This window comes from Oculina patagonica, chromosome 4 (genome assembly GCF_052425735.1).
Source record: "Oculina patagonica isolate OP01 chromosome 4, crgOcupat, whole genome shotgun sequence".
Classification (NCBI taxonomy): domain Eukaryota; kingdom Metazoa; phylum Cnidaria; class Anthozoa; order Scleractinia; family Oculinidae; genus Oculina; species Oculina patagonica.
In genome coordinates this window covers 48,336,326-48,354,246 of record NC_135761.1, presented here as the reverse complement: position 1 = coordinate 48,354,246, position 17,921 = coordinate 48,336,326, and the positions used below count along the sequence as shown (strand labels likewise).

The window sequence follows — 17,921 nt, the reverse complement described above, 5'->3', positions numbered from 1 at the left end:
CGTCTGGCCGTGTCCATATTCGTATTCTCGGTATTGGACTGGAACTAGCTTGCAATGGAGGCTCATGCGGGGGATTATCATTAAGACAATGTAATATATTGTAGTGTAAGTAAGGACTGTAAGTAATTTAGCACGATCAGTAAGGAGAGATTGTAATGTATGTTTCTAAATAAAATTTTAATTGCAAAAAAAAAAAAACAGCTTCATGTCATTTGCATTTGAAAAGATTACCCGCATTAGCCTCCATTGCAAGCTAGTTCCAGTCCAATACCGAGAATACGAATGAGTCCTATTATAGCACTCGTTCCAGATTCCATGAGATCCCCCCGCGTCAGAGCATTTGAAAAAAGTGGCGGAGGCCGCAATTTTTTTTGATAAAAGTTTTCCGAAGTTCTTCGGAAAAGTGTGAACAAAAAAAAAACAAAAAAGCACAAGCGTGGGTTCGAGTAGCGAAAGAAATAAAAATGACTTCTTTCTTTAAAAATATCTATTACCCCAAACATTTCGTAATTTTCCTCTTTTTTTGTAGTCGCTTTTGCTTTATTTCGTCACAAAAGTAGAAGAAATAACAACACTCAATGCCTAAGAGTTTCTGCCACCATATTTGCCGAGAGAACTGAGTCGAGAACAGAGCCTTCTAACTAGTAAACATCTTGTGCTTGTGCTTATGTCAACGTTCGTTTTCACTTGGCACAAACTCCATGTGCTTGCCTTGTACTTGGTCGCTTGTGAAAACCAGGCTATAGTGTCATCTCTAATTTGTTATTTTTGTAACTACGTTTTACACATGTATTGAAACCGGTATCTACCAAAAGTTGGTAAATATTGCACTAGATGATGATGTCACAAGGTCATTGAAACGTCGTGAAGGAATTGACGTCTGTTGTTAACAATTGTCGTTGTAAACTTAAGAAATTAAACACAAGTAGATTTCTTGGAAAATGGTGTAGAAACACAAGCTGTGCTGTGGACGTGTGTTTGCACAGTTCTTGTTCCAAACTTGCAAGAATGTTTTGATTACTGGATGATAACAGGGACAGAAAGATTTCAATTTCCTTTCAAAAGTGTTTTGTTTTCTTAGTAATGTTAGTTTATGCCTCTTTGACTATTTGTAAATTTGTTTGAAATCTTGTTTATTTTGTGTTTTTCTAAATTGATCATCAAGGAAATGAGACCTGAACTTACAAGTTCTTTTTTAAAACACACATGGCTAACTTACAAGAGAATCTTACTTACGCAGATAATATTAGTTATAGATATTCAGTTGCAGATAGATTATATAGAGATGTACATAAATTTCATTTCGACAAACACAATAAAGTATACCGTATTTCTAACTTGTGGAGAGTTGATTATCTTGTGTTTTTAGTCAGGGGCTTGGGACGAACGACCGCCATAAGCAAAAGTTTTTTAGGAAGTATTAATCTATAAATGTTGCCTACACACGAGAGGACATGACGCAGTGACATGTGTCACGCAGTTTACCGAGTTGAACTTTGTGCGACGTGTTCCAAAAGAAAAGAAGGATATTTTTGAGCTCAAGAATTGTTGGAAGTTGTTTGCTTCTGAGGGAGTCAATATATATTTTACTAAAAAATATACTGCACCGAATATTCAATTTTATTACGTTCGCTGTCTGGTTTCCTATCCCAAAACGCTAAAAAAGCTGTATAAGATAAGCTTATTTTTAAACTTTCCTTGGGAAGAACACCCCCAGACCCCTCCTACAAGTTCGCACCTGTAGCGCGATAAAGTACCCCCTCCGGGGGGGGGGAAGCAGAAAATTCACTCTGGGATGAGATGAGGAGCATTCTCAGCGAAACTGATAACCTCTGGAAGTAAATCACAATTGAACTGATTACATTCCCTTCATTTTTTTCAGTGCAAGAGAAACGAGTTCCATACGGAAAGTGGGGTTGGGGGTTATCGAGCAAAGTGAACCTAAGAAAGAAACCGTAATTCACTTTTCTTCAAAAACGACTACACCTCTCAGCAAACAATAACAACAATACTTTATTTAACCACGCGACACCTAGGAGCGTGAGCGCTCGTTAAAATGTGTACGTGAACGCAAAATTGTATAAAACTAGTTTTAACTAGTTTTCTCGTTCCTCACCCTAGAAACTCCAACCCATCCCCCTCACACTTCTACATTCACGTATGCGTCCAGGTCTCTCACGATTTTTTCTCTTGGCGACAAATGAGAGGGTTGGTACAGACTGTTGGTCAAAACGATACTTTTGTTTAAACCTTTAAGGCCCTAAGATTGATGAATTTGGATTTTCCAGCAAAATTAATTAAAACCCATGCAGGGCTCGAGAATTACAAGACTAGTAAAAGTTGAGTTTGGTCTAATATTAAAGTTTTTGGCTTCCACTAGCTATTTTAGCCTCCCATGCAGTCGTTTTCAGGGGCAGCGGGCGATTGTGTTTCACTCCTCCTGTGAGGAGGAGTGAAACAAAATCAAGGCTCAGTTAGTAGAGCAATGCACCAATATCCCAGAGATCATGGATTCGAAGCTTGCTGTACAGCCTCAAAATATTTTAGAGCTAAAAAATCAGTTGCTTGAATTGCTTTTACTGACACTGGGGGCGGCTGTACACAGGCTACAAAGATTATTTCATTCATTTCATATTTCTACTGCAGGTCTCATATATGTCTTTCATATATTCACTATGTTGCATTCTCTGTTTATAATATAGTTGGATGTAAATATTAAATTTGCCATCATTTTCCATCATTAATCAAAATACAAAAATATCTGTTTCCTTGGTGGGAATCGAACGCGATTTCCGTTGGGGACTCATATTTTTTCTTTGTCACATGCTTGTGTCAATGTTGAACAATTCAACTTCATTATTTATCACCGAGCGAAAAATTCAACCATGAAGTGAGTCTTTCTGAAAAAGTACAGCACGATAAACGTTTTGTAAAAAAACTCACCATCTTTATTATTATTAATCTGATTAATCATCAAGTTGTCACATTTCTCTGTATAAATAGTTGGACATTCATGTTGGTCTCAGTTACATAACTGTTGGATTTTCCTCTTTAATCAACAAGTTGCCGTCATCTCTTGACATCTCAAATAACAGGTTTCACTTTGAGAGAGATAAAACTGCCCATGGTACATGCATGGTGCTGTGGGACCACCAATAAACAGCAAAATTTTAGCATGCCTACTGGCAGAGTTAAAATGATAATTTTGGGTACTCTTGATAAATAAAAAATGAATTAAAAATACCGGTAGATAAATAATGTTGAAATGTGTCAAGATTTCTCGTGGATTAGCACCAGGTTATGGCTTGTTTGTAATGTTTGTTCTTGGGTTAATAAGCTTGTTAATGCATGACTGGGTATGCTGCTGTGAGAGTTTTTCTGTGTTAAACATCTGGCCACATAACCAACACTCGAACAGTTTCTCACGAGTGTGAACCTTCCCATGCTCATCCAGCTCTGACGTTGTCTTAAAAGCGAGTTCACACTGACTGCATTTGAAGGGCTTCTTGTCCTTGGGCATTGCTTCCAAAGACTTCAAATGTGAACCTGTTTTGAAGTGCTTTTTCAGTTGCTCTGATGATTTAAACCACATTTTACACAAGGAGCACTCAAATGGTCTATCCTCACTGTGTACAATTTGGTGTTTCTTTAATTCAAATTTGGACTTGAAGGATTTTTCACACAAGCTGCAACTAAATGGCCTTTCATCGCTGTGCACCCTCTGGTGAGCTTGGAGTTGATGCGAATTCTGACAAACCTTTTTACATACGCTGCACTGAAATGGCTTCTCGTCACTGTGTATAATAAGGTGCTTCTGTTTGCCATAGAGGGTTTTGAATCTTACATCGCAGTGGTTGCATTTGTAGGGTCTTTCGTCACTGTGGCATTTGAAATGTAGAGACAGATTAGTAGATGATTTAAACCCCTTTCCACATAACGAGCATATGTGTGGTTTTTCTCCCGTGTGCACCCGTTTATGCAGGTTCAGTGTAGCGATAGTCTTGTAACATTTTCCACAATCAGGACATTTACAAGGCTTTTCGTCACTATGTACAGTTTCATGCCGCTTTAGTTTATTCCTTGCTTTGAATGACATGCCACACAAATCACATTTAAATGGCCTTTCGTCTCTATGAGTTCTTCTGATGTGTTGTCCCAAATTCACAGAAGTTTTGAAAAACTGTTCACAGAGGTTACACTGAAAAGGCCTTTCATCAGTGTGAGCTCTTTGATGCAGCTTAGCTTCTGCCGCAGTTTTGAAGCGCTTCTCACATTTGTCACAGCTAAAAGGTCGCTCGTCACTATGAACTCTGTTGTGATTCCTAAGCATAGCTGCCATTCTAAAACCCTTTCCACACAATGTACATTTAAATGGTGTTTCTTTGCTATGTGTTAGAGTGTGTTGTTTTAAATTCTTTGCTGTCATAAAAGCACTTTCACACTGGGTGCATTTAAAAGGTCGTTCACGTTCAGTGTGTGTTTTCTCATGTTCCTTCACATCTCCAAATCTCTTGAAGCATTTTTCACACTGACTGCATTTAAAAGGTCTTTCTTCACTGTGGACCACTTGGTGATTGGCAAGTGTTTCTTGCGATTTGAAGTATTCACCGCACAGGTCGCACTGTAAAGGCCTCCCATTCGTGTGTACAGTAGAATTATGTCGGCCCAGCTTGCCAAGGGTCTTGAAGCCCTTGTAACACTGATTGCATTTAAAAGGCTTTTCTGTTATGTGTACAACATGGTGTTGCCTCAGGTTGGAAAGAGCATGAAACGTCTTCTCACAATGTTCACATTTATAGCATTTTCCTTTTGTTTTAGATGAAGCATTGCTTTCACTCTTGGCTTCATCCTTACTGCCTGGAGATTTTGCATGCATTGCAGACCAACGTGACTTCTCTTTCATCTCTCTTTCAGGGATCAAGCCTTGTTTTGTTGTTTCATCACTGCTTTTGAACAAGCCTTCTGTCCACTGATCACCATTTGAACTTTCAGCATTCATCATTGTCTCATTTACTGTATTGAGTTCCATGATGTAAACAGCCAGGTACCGTGTCCTTGTCTGGAAATAATTAAGATTAGCAAGCCATGAGAAAGAAATTTATTTTCAAAACAGGAGACAGATAATTTTGTAGAATGTTCTGCTATGTAATGACAACCCTCCAAGTTTACTTTTTTCCTTAGTGTTTGGCCACCAACTACTCAAGTTTTGGTCGCAAGTGAAAAATTTTAGTCACCAAATAAAGCTTATGCTTTCAATCATTCCTCTCAATTTTAGTCGCCAGGCTGGCGACCTTGATTCAAATTTAGTCGCCAGCTCCAAAATTTTAGTCGCTATGGCAACTAAAATGGTCTTAACTTAGAGGGTTTAATGACTCAATTTTGTGCCCAGAAGCTCATCAAGGGGTGCACTTATTGATGTTTTATTATTATTATTATTATTATTGTGCACTTGTATCCCCCATCGTTAACTTTCAGGGTGATGTTCTCCCAAATATTCTGCTCTCTACCCATCGCCCATTGTTCCTGTTGCATTACTTCATTGGCCTATATTTTAAATAAACATTTGGTCTCATAGTAAGCCCAATTTTGGAGATTTTGGGCACTCGCCTCCTCTCCGCCTGTCCGCCATGTTTGTTTGATTGTGATTGAAACTACCTTGTGCGCAGCCGGTTCATAATCTGGCCACCTAGCCGGCTCCTTTGTCACGGTCACGCAAGATTTGATGTTTATTAGCGATCACTCATATAACATGAACACTCTACTCTCTGTTTAAAGTGAAAATTATAATGTTGTTTCATTCGAGTGTTTTACCAGAAGAGAGGACTGAATAGTCACATAGCAAAACCAAAGACCACTTGGACATGTCCAAGCTATTTAAAACTACCACTAAGTCAGACCCAAGCGATTGCTCGCCTGTAGCTATGTAGCCAATCATTCACCTATTTTAAAAATATTCACGAATACTCTGCGCTCTGTTTGTGTGAAATATTTATTTTTGTGTTTGTCAAGCGTTTGGCTCAGAGCGAATACAAGTCATACAAAATAGTGCGAGCGCTCTAAAATAGCCATTGTTAATGAAAATGTACCATTATTTTTAAGTTTCCTACGAGACAAATACAAATTCTGACTGTTCAAAAATCTGGTAAAATCTGTGACATAGTCCCTTTATAATGAGAAAGCCTATGTCAACTGTATGAAGACCTTACGTATGTTGTGTTACAGATCGTTCAGTATTGCCTTTAAAAACTCTCAGAATCAGAACAGGCAATCTGTGATTTTCTTTTAACTCATCTAAAAGGTTTCAGGCAGCTTTCTACAAACAAACGATGCTTCGTTAACTAAATCGATAGCGTTTGTTAATTTTAGACAAAGGAATTATAAAAGCACAGGAAACAAAGAGGTCAAGACGAAATGACCTCGATCTATACTTTGAATCCAAAAGTAATTAGTGTTTACAGCTTGTGTCAGTCTGATTGTTGCTTTGTTTGAATCAAGTGGCTATGTATTGTTTTAATTACGGTTCAAACTTTAAAAACAGAACCTTTTGAATTCCGTTCTGTGTACGTGGTGCGAGTCACCACAGATAATCAAATCAAAGCAAATACATTGCAATACAAAATACTACGAGAACATTCATTTCTAACAGTAAAGCTTTAAGTACTTGAACAGACTGAACAATAATATATAAGACATACCTTTACAGAACTTTTGATATGATGAACTTTCAAACAAAAACTGTAAAGCTTTTATAAAAGCTCACTGCCGCGCCGAGTGTTTCTTTGTCAAAGACATCCAATCGAGGCTGTTTTATAAATAGATCGTCCCGGGTGGGGAGCGTTAGCGAATCGAGCGAAAATAAACCCGGCATGCAGGAAAACTCTTAATTCTCAGCGCTCTATTTAATAAAGGAATTATGTGTCCATTAAGAGGCTATCTTTATAAAAAAAAATAACGACATCCTTAGAATGAGGGCATCTTTTTTCTTTTCCTGGGCTGCGACGCGAAAGCCCCACCCCGGGGCGGAAACACGAATGATGTGGAGCAGCCTCGCCCCATTCCGCCCTCGGTTTCCCCCTGACTTGCCTAACTTTTTTTAAACTCTTCCGTTCATGCTTGGGCCAGTTCAGGAACAAAAACTGAATGCTCTCCGTTTATAACGACTTAGGTAAAGAAACGAGAACATGCGGGTATTTGAATTACGGTATTTGAATTTCTGGTAACCACTCAGCCCGTTCAATCAGTTAAACAGCGGTACACTTTGAATGATTGATTGATTGATTGATTGATTGATTGATTGATTGATTGATTGATTGATTGATTGGTTGGTTGGTTGGTTGATTGATTGATTGATTGATTGATTGATTGATTGGTTGGTTGGTTGGTTGCTTTATTGATTGATTGATTGATTGATTGATTGATTGATTGATTGATTGATTGATTGAATGATCGATTGATTGATTGATTGGTTGATTGATTGATTGATTGATTGATTGATTGATTGATTGATTGATTGATTGATTGATTGATTGATTGATTGATTGATTGATTGATTGATTGATTGATTGATTGATTGATTGATTGAAACGTAATCTGTTTTTCATCTTCAGTACAGTGCCGGTTTGTTAGGGAAAATATAGACGGCAAACTGATCCTGAGGGCTAAAGCGGTCAAAAATAAACAGAGTTGATAAAAAGAAATTTAAAAAAAAAAATAGAATATACTGAAAAAAACTTTGCCCTATATTTCGGTTTGAAAAACAAACCTTCCTCAGGGGCTGGGCGGAAAATAAAAAGTGAGAATTTAAGTAAAAGGATCGTTACAAGTAGAAAAATTTAAAATAATTTAAATTAATTTAAAATAAAATACAAAACAAGTGTCAATGACGTGTTTCGTCACGTCTGTTTATGCCAAGAGGATGTAAAATTTTCGCTTTGTTAATTAAATTGTCGCTGTGATATTGCCGTTTTTTATTAGGTTTGTTAGAGGGACTGGAAAAACTGAGACCGAACATGAGAAAATGGATAGATAACTGTGTGCTAAGATAGGCCTAGTTTGGTTTGTTATAGTTTTGTTGCACAGCCAATAAAGTTCTCATAAAGCTGCAAGATTAATGTTGCGTGATTTGAAAAAGCATACCTTGCGTGACTGTACATGAAATGCTGGTCACGCGAACTGAAAACGTGCGAGTGAACTCGTCCAAGTCCTTCTCATTTATTTCGCGCTTGAATATTGAACAAACACCAAACATCAACTTGGGTCAGAAATATGGCTGAAGCTCCGGAAAAGCGTGCGAGAGTTATCGCTATGGCAGTGGATCACAGCGAATGGAGTGAACAGGCTTTTGAATGTGAGTATTATTTAATTTATTTTCATATCGTTCGAATGTTGTTGTATCAAAATTCCCTTGATTTTACAACAAAGGACAAGCTCGTGCAGAACAAACAAAGCTTTTGATATCTCTGCTCTACTCGAGCTCATATGTTTCTACTTCTACTACTTTTAAGAGTTTCATTTCACTTTGAGACCAAAACGTCGAGTGTTAAAAATAATAGAGGCACACTGGTCTTTGAAAAACAATCAGTTCACACCTTAGTTTAGGTGCGAATCTATTAAGGCCTCCGCGGCCACGTGTACGAGTTTAATTTGTTTTTATTCAATTTAAGCTTAAGCTTCTTATTTGGCTTTACTTTATACGTACGATGTTAGTTTCGGTCGTTTATTGATTTTTATTTGCTACAATTTTTCAGATTCATCTCTGAAATTGCTAGAACGTGCTCATTGCTGGGTTGTAGCTGACGTCACGGCGGCCATGCTTGTGAACAACAACAAAGCATTTCCCTCCGCTGGGAACTAAACTCTTTTATCACGCAAATTCCTCGAAAAAAATTTTTTATTGTTTTGTCCACCAACATGCATGGCTGCCCTGTCACATGTTTGCAAGCCAGGAATTTGCATATCCCATTTAAATCTAAGTAGGTTGAATCTTAGCATCACTGATCAACAAGCTTATATTAAGAAGCTATGTTTATACCAAACACACCGCGACTAATTATTTTATCAAAATTCGCAATTGTTTGTAATTGGAAAGCTTTTTTGTGTTACCGTTTTAATTTGGTTTTTACAATTATGTTTTCCTGTCCATGCATGCAAATCTGGAGTACACATGACAGAGTTGGGGCTGGTTGTATAAAGTGGGGAGGGAAGGGAAAATGGAGTCAGGGGAGGGGAGGAGAGGGAAGGGCAAATGGAGTCAGGGGAGGGGAGGGAAGGGGGATGGAGTAGGATATGAGGGAGCCTGGAATAAAGATGAAAGGATGCATCTTGAGGGAAGTAAGTATCCATATGGATGGGTTTATTCAGCTCTGAATGAAGGGTGTGGTTTTTTAGCTGTTTGGGTCTGAAACAGGATATGGCTTGTGAATAGTGGTCTAGAAGCATTGGTTATGATTTTCAGAAAAAAATACTTTTATTGTTGTTTATCTCTTGAAAAGTGCTTTGAAGTCTGAAAATTATATGGCATCAAAATTTGGGTCAGGTCTTTACTTGTGATAGCAAAAGTGCATTTCACACCCCTGACCAAATTTTCAGGAGTAGCTATACCCCAGGGTACAAATTTGATGTAAGCTTTACTAAATTTTATTTTTCACTTTATTTTATCATTTACCTCTACAGGGTTCATGGAAAACATCCACCGAGAAGGAGATCAATTTATTCTATTACATGTTGTGGAACAACCGCATCTTCCATTCCTAGCTGGTATGAAATTACAGTAGTTAAAGTCTTGTGTCCCAAGCAACTGTACCTACAGTCAGACAATACACTTTGTTTCTGATTGCAAAAAGATTGCAGAAGTGCCTCTAAGAATGGTTGATTGCAGGTTATGCAGACGAGGGGTGGCGAATGGTAAAATCCGAGACTCGCCGAGACGCCGAGACCCTTGTTTCAAAATCCGAGACCGAGACTTAAATGATTTAAGAAAATCCGAGCCCGAGACTGTGAGCCTCTGAGCAGTAAAAAACCGAGCCCGAGACTCTGTACAGTAAAAAATTAAGCCCGAGATTAGTATTTTTTTAGTGAGACGTAAAGAATTGGCGAAATGTACTCACAGTAAGACGCCAGCTGCTAGTTATGGTTAAACTTCGCAACCTTGTTACGACCTATCACGACCCCACATTTAACTATCCAAGGTCACACGCTCTGTCATACTATGCGAGCTTTTGCGTCACGACATCTTCCCGATTCCGGTCGGAAAGTATCAGTCTCTTGTAAAAGCTTTTTGAAGGTCGCCAGATCGATCTGATCCCTTGAATCTTGAAGGTTTTGGTCAGCTTTTTCCAACGTTTGAGAACTGGTTCATAGATAAATATGGACGAAGAAGGGGAGAAGGAAAAGCATCGTCAAAAAAGAAAACGTAAGTAGCGTAGTATGAGATAGTATAAAGCTTAAGAATAACGAGTAAGTGGTAGACTGTCCACAGCCTCTCGATTTTTCAACGCAAAAAACGTCCAGTTCTCTTGCCGTTCTCACTGCGCGCTCATCGATCGAGAAACACGAAAATAGAGGGCTGTGGACAGTCTAAGTAAGTGGTTACATGATCGCATGGTCTCCACGTGTTTTGGCATTGCCCTTGAATTTTACCAAAGCTTTGGCTAGCTTTATATTTAACAATCGATTATGCATAACTGCTTCCCAGGGGGGGTACACCGACTTGTTAATGACGGGGATGATCGAAGGATTTTTTTGGGTTTGAAATTTTCGATTCTGGGATTTTTTTGGGTTGGAAAATTTGGCAAGTATTTTTTTGGGTATCTTGATTTAGATAGGGGATTTTTTTGGGTATGAAAAACGAACTAATGTGCCTTGGCACGGCCTTGGCGTATTAATGGTATCATGAATAAACAAAACGAGCGTTCTTTGTGTTATTTTATTGCACCTCATGGCAATTTAGGGGTAATTTGACAAGGGATTTTTTTGGGGGCTATTTTTGGTTCAGGGATTTTTTGGGTAATGTCGGAAGACTTAGGGATTTTTTTGGGTCCTGAATTTTGCCTCCATTCGATCATCCCCGTCATTTACAAGCCGGAGTACCCCCCTGGGAACTGCTTACTTGCGTGTTCTAGCTAAACAATTTGTAAATAGGTCAACGTTTCTTATATGCGCGCAATTCATTGTTTTTGCGACCACGTTGGAAATATAGCTAAATCTGGAAACATTCCAAGACTAATCCAGAGAACCAGGAATTTTACCTAACATGTGTAACGGTATCCCATTCATGTGATGCATTAACCTATGAGAGTTTATCAGCTTTCATTAGCGTTTATACCGTAATGATATTAGATTCACGCTGCACATACACTCTTGTTTTTTTTCCTATTTGAATATTTTTTCCGGCCCAGGCTGTGTATTTCAAGTTTTTCCGCCGCTGTTAGGCTGAAAATACTCTTGTGTACATTCTTAAACTGGTTTAGCATATTACATCTCCGTTTATGTCGTATACTGTGCATATCGTCGTATTGCATCGTCCGTTCATCGAACTGTCATAAGCATCGGAGCATTTGGCTAGTAACGGTTTTTTAATCTCATTTTCAATTTTTCTCGTTTGGAGAAACAAAGAGCTTTACATGTATACGGTCCATTTTAAAACATATAATTATATGGTATTTGCAATTTTAACACAAAATTTATACTCTGTTCAAAATCTCAGGCTTTGGATCATTCTTAAAAATTTTCCAAATATTCATATCAAAGAAATTGTTATAGTATTGTTACGGAGAGTTTTATATGAAACGGGTCAGAGATTCTGCTATTTCAGTACAGCTACTTGCACCCTGAATTGAATATCAGTCCATCGCATCTTTCTCAGTTCCTGTCCTATGCTGAATTTCCTTGAGAGTTCACCGCTACCGTGACTTATATATACTCCAGTGTAAGTAAGGCATAGGAGAGCAAGGTGTCTTAATCTTGAATGCAGTACAGCACAAGACTAACCACTCAAGATACTACAGAGTTCGAAGAGCACGAAACATCGGATTAACAGGGTAAGACAAAACCTATTTATTTAAAGTTATATGGTTAGCTATAATTAGAGTAGCGATACGGATAAAGTTTCCAATTCTGAACCATGAGTAATCGGTGTAATCCGTACATTCCGTGTACGTAATCTTTGACTGAATATACTGGCTGGTCACGCCATTATACTCGAAAGACCACGATCGTACACATATATAAATCGTATTCAAGCGATTTCAATACGGGCGTCTGAAACTTAATGTAGAGTTCATTGGTATTGCCTGGGAACGAGAATGCCTTCTGACCAGAAGGATCGCGGCCTCTGGGCGACGAGAATGAGCGGACTTTCCTCGTTAGCTCTCGTAGCTTTTCGTTAACAACGATTCGTTTTGTCCGAGATTCTGGCTGAAATAATATAAAATCCGAGACTCCGAGACCTTGCGGCCAAAAATTCGAGACTCCGAGACACAAAAAAATCCCCAAAAAACGAGACTCCGAGACTCATCACAAAATCGTCCGAGATTTCGAGATTTGACCGGAATTTTCCGAGACCCTGGATTTTCTGGGTACCATTCGCCACCCCTCAGACGAAGTTAAATTACAAAGCTATTAGTAGAATGATTTTACACTAAAAAGTGTACTAATGCAAATGCTGCAATTTGATTGACTTAGCTATCAGCCCGGGGGGCTACTTGAAAAGGTTTGATACGGGGAGGCTCTGCCCCGTGGTCCAACCCTTTACCCTTTTGTATACCATTTTGACAGAAAAAGCACTCCTTACATATATACCTTTTATTGAAAAAAGATACCCCTTTCACATACCTAAATGACATGACATATACCTAAAACAGGAAGTCTTTATGTAGCATTTATAAGGTGCGTCTGTTCGAAATATTTTTATTAAAGGCCCTTTTAAATATCTAAATGACAGATTTCCGTACCCTTTCACATACCTAAACTTGTGAAATACCTATATCCTTTTATATCATTTTAGGGAGTGCCGGCCTCCCCCCCCCCCCCTACCAAGGGCTATCAGACACTCAGCTACAAGTTTCAAATGTTATTTTAGTACTTAAAATGTCAAGAAATGTTAGAAATCGTTGTATAAAGCAAATTCAACTAAAACAGTAAGATTTAGTTGCTCTTGATTGGGTGATAGTTAAGTTAGCATTCAGCCTCATCCATTATCACGCCCCCAAAAAACTCAAGCTTATAATCTAATTATTAAATAGACTATAAATTTTTATTTAGTACTAATAAGTATTTTGTTTCAGATGCAATGGTCATTGAAGAATGGAAACATGAGGTCCAGAAAATAGAAGAAAAGTTAAAAGCCTTGGAAAAGAAGTACATTGATAGGTGCAAGGAATTGAAGGTATAGAAAAATCGTGAAAAAATGTTATTTTGCCTTTTTGTAGTTATCTTGGAAACATTAGGGACTTTAAGATACCTGTACGGCTGACCTCGAGGACGGTGCGAGGACGGTAGAATTTCGCGCAGAGGACTGGGTTGATGTTGACGTTCTTGGCAGGAACTTTCAACGTTAAAAGCCGGCGTGTGTGAACGTAGGACAGCTTTGTTAGTCCCAGGGGGGTACTCCGGGATCAAAGTGACGGGGATGATCGAATGGAGGCAAAACTCAGGACCCAAAAAAATCCCTAAGTCTCCCGACATTACCCAAAAAAATCCCTGGACCAAAAAAAAAGCCCCAAAAAATCACTAGTCAAATTACCCCTAAATTTCCAAGGTCGCGCCAAGGCACTTTAGTTTGATTTTAATACCCAAAAAAATCCCCTATTTAAATCAAGTCACCCAAAAAAATACCTGCCAAATTCTCCTACCCAAAAAAATCCCGGAGTCGAAAATTTCGACCCCCAAAAAATCCTTCGCACATCCCCGTCACTTGGATCCCGGAGTACCCCCCTGGGTCGTTAGTGGATCAACAATTCCTTAGCCCAAAACATGCGAAGTAAAACATTTGGCGCTTCTAGAGTTCGGGATGAGAAAGCGCAATTTTCATGTACAGGGTACAAATTCCAAGTGAAATATTTGTAGAAACACAAGCAAAAAAGTTCATAATTTCACCCACGTGGCTTCACCATCACCGTTTATGTGAAGTACAGCAAATATATTCGCAACCGCAAATAAAACTTAACTTCTTAACTTTTTATCAGTACCAAACCAAGAATACCATAAAGGAGGGCCTAACAAAGTAACAGATTAAAAAATAATGAGATTGTTAAATTAAATCAAACAAAAAGCATTCACGTTCACTGGTGGATGGCAAAACTCTACTTCTCACGTCCTCGACAACAGATGGACGGAGCTGGACGGCAATGTGCGTGGAGCGGGCATGCGCAATATGGGCTACACGCCAAAAATTACTTCCGGTCAGCCATCCTCGAGGTTAGCCGTCCAGGTATCTTAAAGTCCCAATTACATCCCGAAGGAAGGTCACTGGAATTTTCTCTGCTCCAAGGTCCAAACATACCCTCCATATGAGACATATGGACATATGAGGATATTTTGAAAGGGCTTTTAAAAACCTAAATTGCACTTTCCCCTGCCCTTTTTGTACTTCAACATGTGAAAACCCTTAACCCTTTTATGTATGCGAGGCCTAATGGTTAGCATGCCAGACTCCAGATTGAGTCGTCCAGGCTCGAGCCCTGGCCGGGGTGACTGCGTTGTGCCCAGGGGGGGGGGGGGGGTTGGGTACTCCGGCTTGTTAATGACAGGGATGATCGAAGGATTTTTTTGGGTTTGAAATTTTCGATTCCGGGATTTTTTTGGGTTGGAAAGTTTGGCAAGTATTTTTTTGGGTGACTTGATTTAGATAGGGGATTTTTCGCGGCCTTGGCGTATTTATGGTATGATGAATAAACAAAATGAGCGTTCTTAGTGTTATGTTATTGCCCCTCCAGGGATTTTTTTGGGTAATGTCGGAAGACTTAGGGATTTTTCGATCATCGATCATCCCCATCAGTTACAAGCTGGAGTACCCCCCTTGGGGCGTTGTGTTCTTGGGCAAGACACTTTACTCTCATAGTGCCTCTCTCCACCCAGGTGTATAAATGGGTAATGACGAAATAATGCTGGGAAAACCAAGATAAGCTCTGGTAGAATGGGCCACTTATTGGTTTGAGGCTTCCCTTTATATACCTCCAGCCTAACAAAAGGTAACCCCTTTTGGGTGGAGCCTCCCCTAAGAGGCCATTATAGGGAGTAACCCCTGGGTGTGGTACAAGCCAAAAAAACTTTTGTGGGGTGGGTATTAGTCTGAAATGTCAGCCGTCCTCTGGTCCCAACCTCCCAACGGAGGCTGACATTTCAGACTAGGTGGATATGGGGTTATTTGTCTGGAAGAACACAATTTTTTTAGGAGAGTCCCTGACATACTGCCCTTTTAAGAATAAGGAACATTATTGCTAATTTTCAGAGTTCTAGACATGGGCAGGATAATAAATTAATTAATAAATTTATTTATTTATTAATTCATTTATTTATAAATTTATTTATTTATTTATTCATTTATTTATAATTTGTTTATTTTTGTCTTTTCTGTAGATTCCAATGAGATTCAGGGTTGAACAGGGCAAACCAGGAGAGAAGATTTGTGAAGTAGCTTTGAAAGAGAAAGTCACACTAATTGTGTTGGGAAGTCGTGGCTCTGGGCTCATAAGGCGCACAGTTCTTGGAAGTGTCAGCAACTACGTCATCCATCATACAAAAATACCAATTGTCATGTGTCCTAAAGATCATTTGTAATGCTATGCTCTGGGTGTTTGTGGTCAATCTATGACTTCCCTGCCCTATCTTCCCTGTTCTTTATGTATTGTTATTTTAAGAGTACTGTCTTGCAAAAGCGAATGAGTACTTCAGTAAACTAAGTGATTGTTTCTTTTTAAGGGACTGTGAGTGACATTGTTTTACTAAAGGTATTATTTAATAGAGGAAGCGCGGTTGGTTGCCGCATTCAGGTTTACTTGTATACATTCGGTAATTTGAAAACTGTGAAGACTGATCTTAATACGTAGCAGGAAATTGAGCATCAAAATGCCTTTTGTTGGAAATATTGTTTGAAATAGTTTGACATACAAAGTGAACAATCTGTTGTGAGTATATCCGATATGAGACAATTTAAAAAATGAATGTTGATTGTTACCAGTGTTTTGGTTTTCACTAGTTGGTTGTATTTCCCCCCTTCCCCTCACCCCCCCCCCCCCCCTCCTTCTTCTTCCAGGAAGATAGCCACTTTTAATTGAAATGGAAACATGCAACTTAGGCTGTTTCACACTTGGTGCCTGGAAACGCTGCCCGATTACGATAATCGCTGGGCACTAATGTGAACATACTTTTTTAAGTGCCCAGGCCATTATTCTGCACTTGGGTACTTTGGTTTTCTGTGTGTGAACATGAGGCTATTTTTTACTGCTGCTTCTGAACCAATACTCAGGCACGAAGTGTGAACACGACCTTCTTAACAGGGTATTGTTTTCAGAGTCTTTTCCCTGAAACCATGAGGGGTGGTTGAGGTACTCCTAATAGTAAACTTTACGGGAAGACTCTGCCCATTAAAGGTACCTTTTCCAGGCTGTAGGCCAATAGAAGGATAGGGTTTTCACGAGTTGGAGTTTACAAAAACCATCAGTAAGGAAATCTATAGGCGTTGCTGGAAGTTCATTGGCCACATCCTTAGAATGGATGCCAACCAAGACGGCATAAACCTGAGCTCCAAACGTTCTTCTTGATAAGTAGAGAGGGAGCGGAGCACAATCTCAGGTTACAAATAACGTCGTTGTTGTTGTTGTCAGATTAACCTGTCCCGAACTCGTTTTAACCCCCCACTTATGTCCAGGATTGAACGCAAGTATTGTTTAATGAGTACTTCATGTTTGACTGTGTTATTTGCCATTTCCATATTGCTTCATATGTGACAGGTTTTGGTGAACTTTTATTAATGAGGACACTTTGTGATGCCTGTCATGAAGAACGTGCATCTCATTTGCGTTCAATCCTGGACATATCTGTCACCCCCAGGAGGTGCCCTGACTTACTTCACTTTTGGCCTTTACCGCGATGGGGGAAATGGGCCGACAATGCCGCCCGGTCACGTGCAACCACTGCCGCTTCGCTCCACAACGAAAAACCAAAGGCTGTCCTTTCTTTCTCTGCGGGTGTACGCCAGGTCTCGGGGTTTTCTTCTCCTAACGCCTGATGGCAGGTTACTGGGAGAAAGGCCACAAAACGAATATTTAATAGCCTTCTACATAGACTGAAAGCAGTCGGTGTTTGTTGCTGTAATCCTGCGCGCGACAAGGCAAAAAAAAAGACACCCATCCCGAAAGAGACTACTCGCAGCCTGCCTACTACATAGACGCTTTGGGATCATCACGCGTTCCTCAGTGGGCGTGGGAATGCGTTACCGGCATATTAAGGTCTTCCTTTCAAAATACCCCACTATCTCCCCCGTGACCTTTTTTAATGGGAATTCCTTCAAGAGGAACTGCCACATAAAACGGAACCTTTCCGGGTACGTTTGGTCAACACAGTTCTAGGAGTTGATGACATCATGAATATTATATGAGAATCTCATCATTTCCAATATAATCCCACCTCTACCACGCTCAATGTGATTAATAACTACAATATATCTATTATAAAATCATAAAAATATTCATAAACAAAATAATCCGACAGCCCGCCGCAAATAGCCACGATAATAGAGGTTTAAAGTGACGTGAGAGAAGAAAGAACCAATACAGAAATCAATAAAGATACAAGCTTGATGTAAATGCTTTTTAACACAGAGACAAGAAAAGCAAGGCTGACACTACGTAGAAATGAAAAAACCTTAACGGGACAACGACATGATAGAGTCCAAACTGAAAGTCAAAAATGCAAACTCTGGA

The 17,921-nt window shown here is 39.3% G+C and overlaps 2 protein-coding genes across 2 annotated transcripts; one reads left to right on the top strand and one right to left on the bottom strand.

The window, feature by feature from the left end:
- Positions 1-2,988: 2,988 nt before the first annotated feature.
- Positions 2,989-6,778, bottom strand: LOC144648791 (uncharacterized). The gene is made up of 2 exons (XM_078508248.1): positions 6,696-6,778; positions 2,989-5,059 (listed from the first exon to the last, which is right to left on the bottom strand). Exon 2 carries the CDS (start codon positions 5,027-5,029, stop codon positions 3,299-3,301), a length of 1,731 nt encoding a protein of 576 aa, XP_078364374.1. The 5' UTR covers positions 5,030-5,059; positions 6,696-6,778; the 3' UTR covers positions 2,989-3,298.
- A 1,405-nt stretch (positions 6,779-8,183) lies between these two features.
- Positions 8,184-16,078, top strand: LOC144652647 (universal stress protein Slr1101-like). The gene is made up of 4 exons (XM_078512726.1): positions 8,184-8,347; positions 9,673-9,756; positions 13,284-13,384; positions 15,577-16,078. The coding sequence occupies exons 1-4, from the start codon at positions 8,266-8,268 to the stop codon at positions 15,775-15,777; spliced, it is 468 nt and encodes a 155-aa protein (XP_078368852.1). The 5' UTR covers positions 8,184-8,265; the 3' UTR covers positions 15,778-16,078.
- The last annotated feature ends 1,843 nt before the right edge of the window (positions 16,079-17,921 follow it).

What these genes read in the sequence shown, in the direction of transcription:
- LOC144648791 (XM_078508248.1), bottom strand. Translation starts at nt 5,029, where the DNA reads ATGGAACTCAATACAGTAAATGAGACAATGATGAATGCTGAAAGTTCA.
- LOC144652647 (XM_078512726.1), top strand. Translation starts at nt 8,266, where the DNA reads ATGGCTGAAGCTCCGGAAAAGCGTGCGAGAGTTATCGCTATGGCAGTG. An exon ending in GCATCTTCCATTCCTAGCTG is followed by an intron (nt 9,757 to 13,283) that starts GTATGAAATTAC and finishes ATTTTGTTTCAG; the next exon opens with ATGCAATGGTCATTGAAGAA. An exon ending in ATAGGTGCAAGGAATTGAAG is followed by an intron (nt 13,385 to 15,576) that starts GTATAGAAAAAT and finishes TCTTTTCTGTAG; the next exon opens with ATTCCAATGAGATTCAGGGT.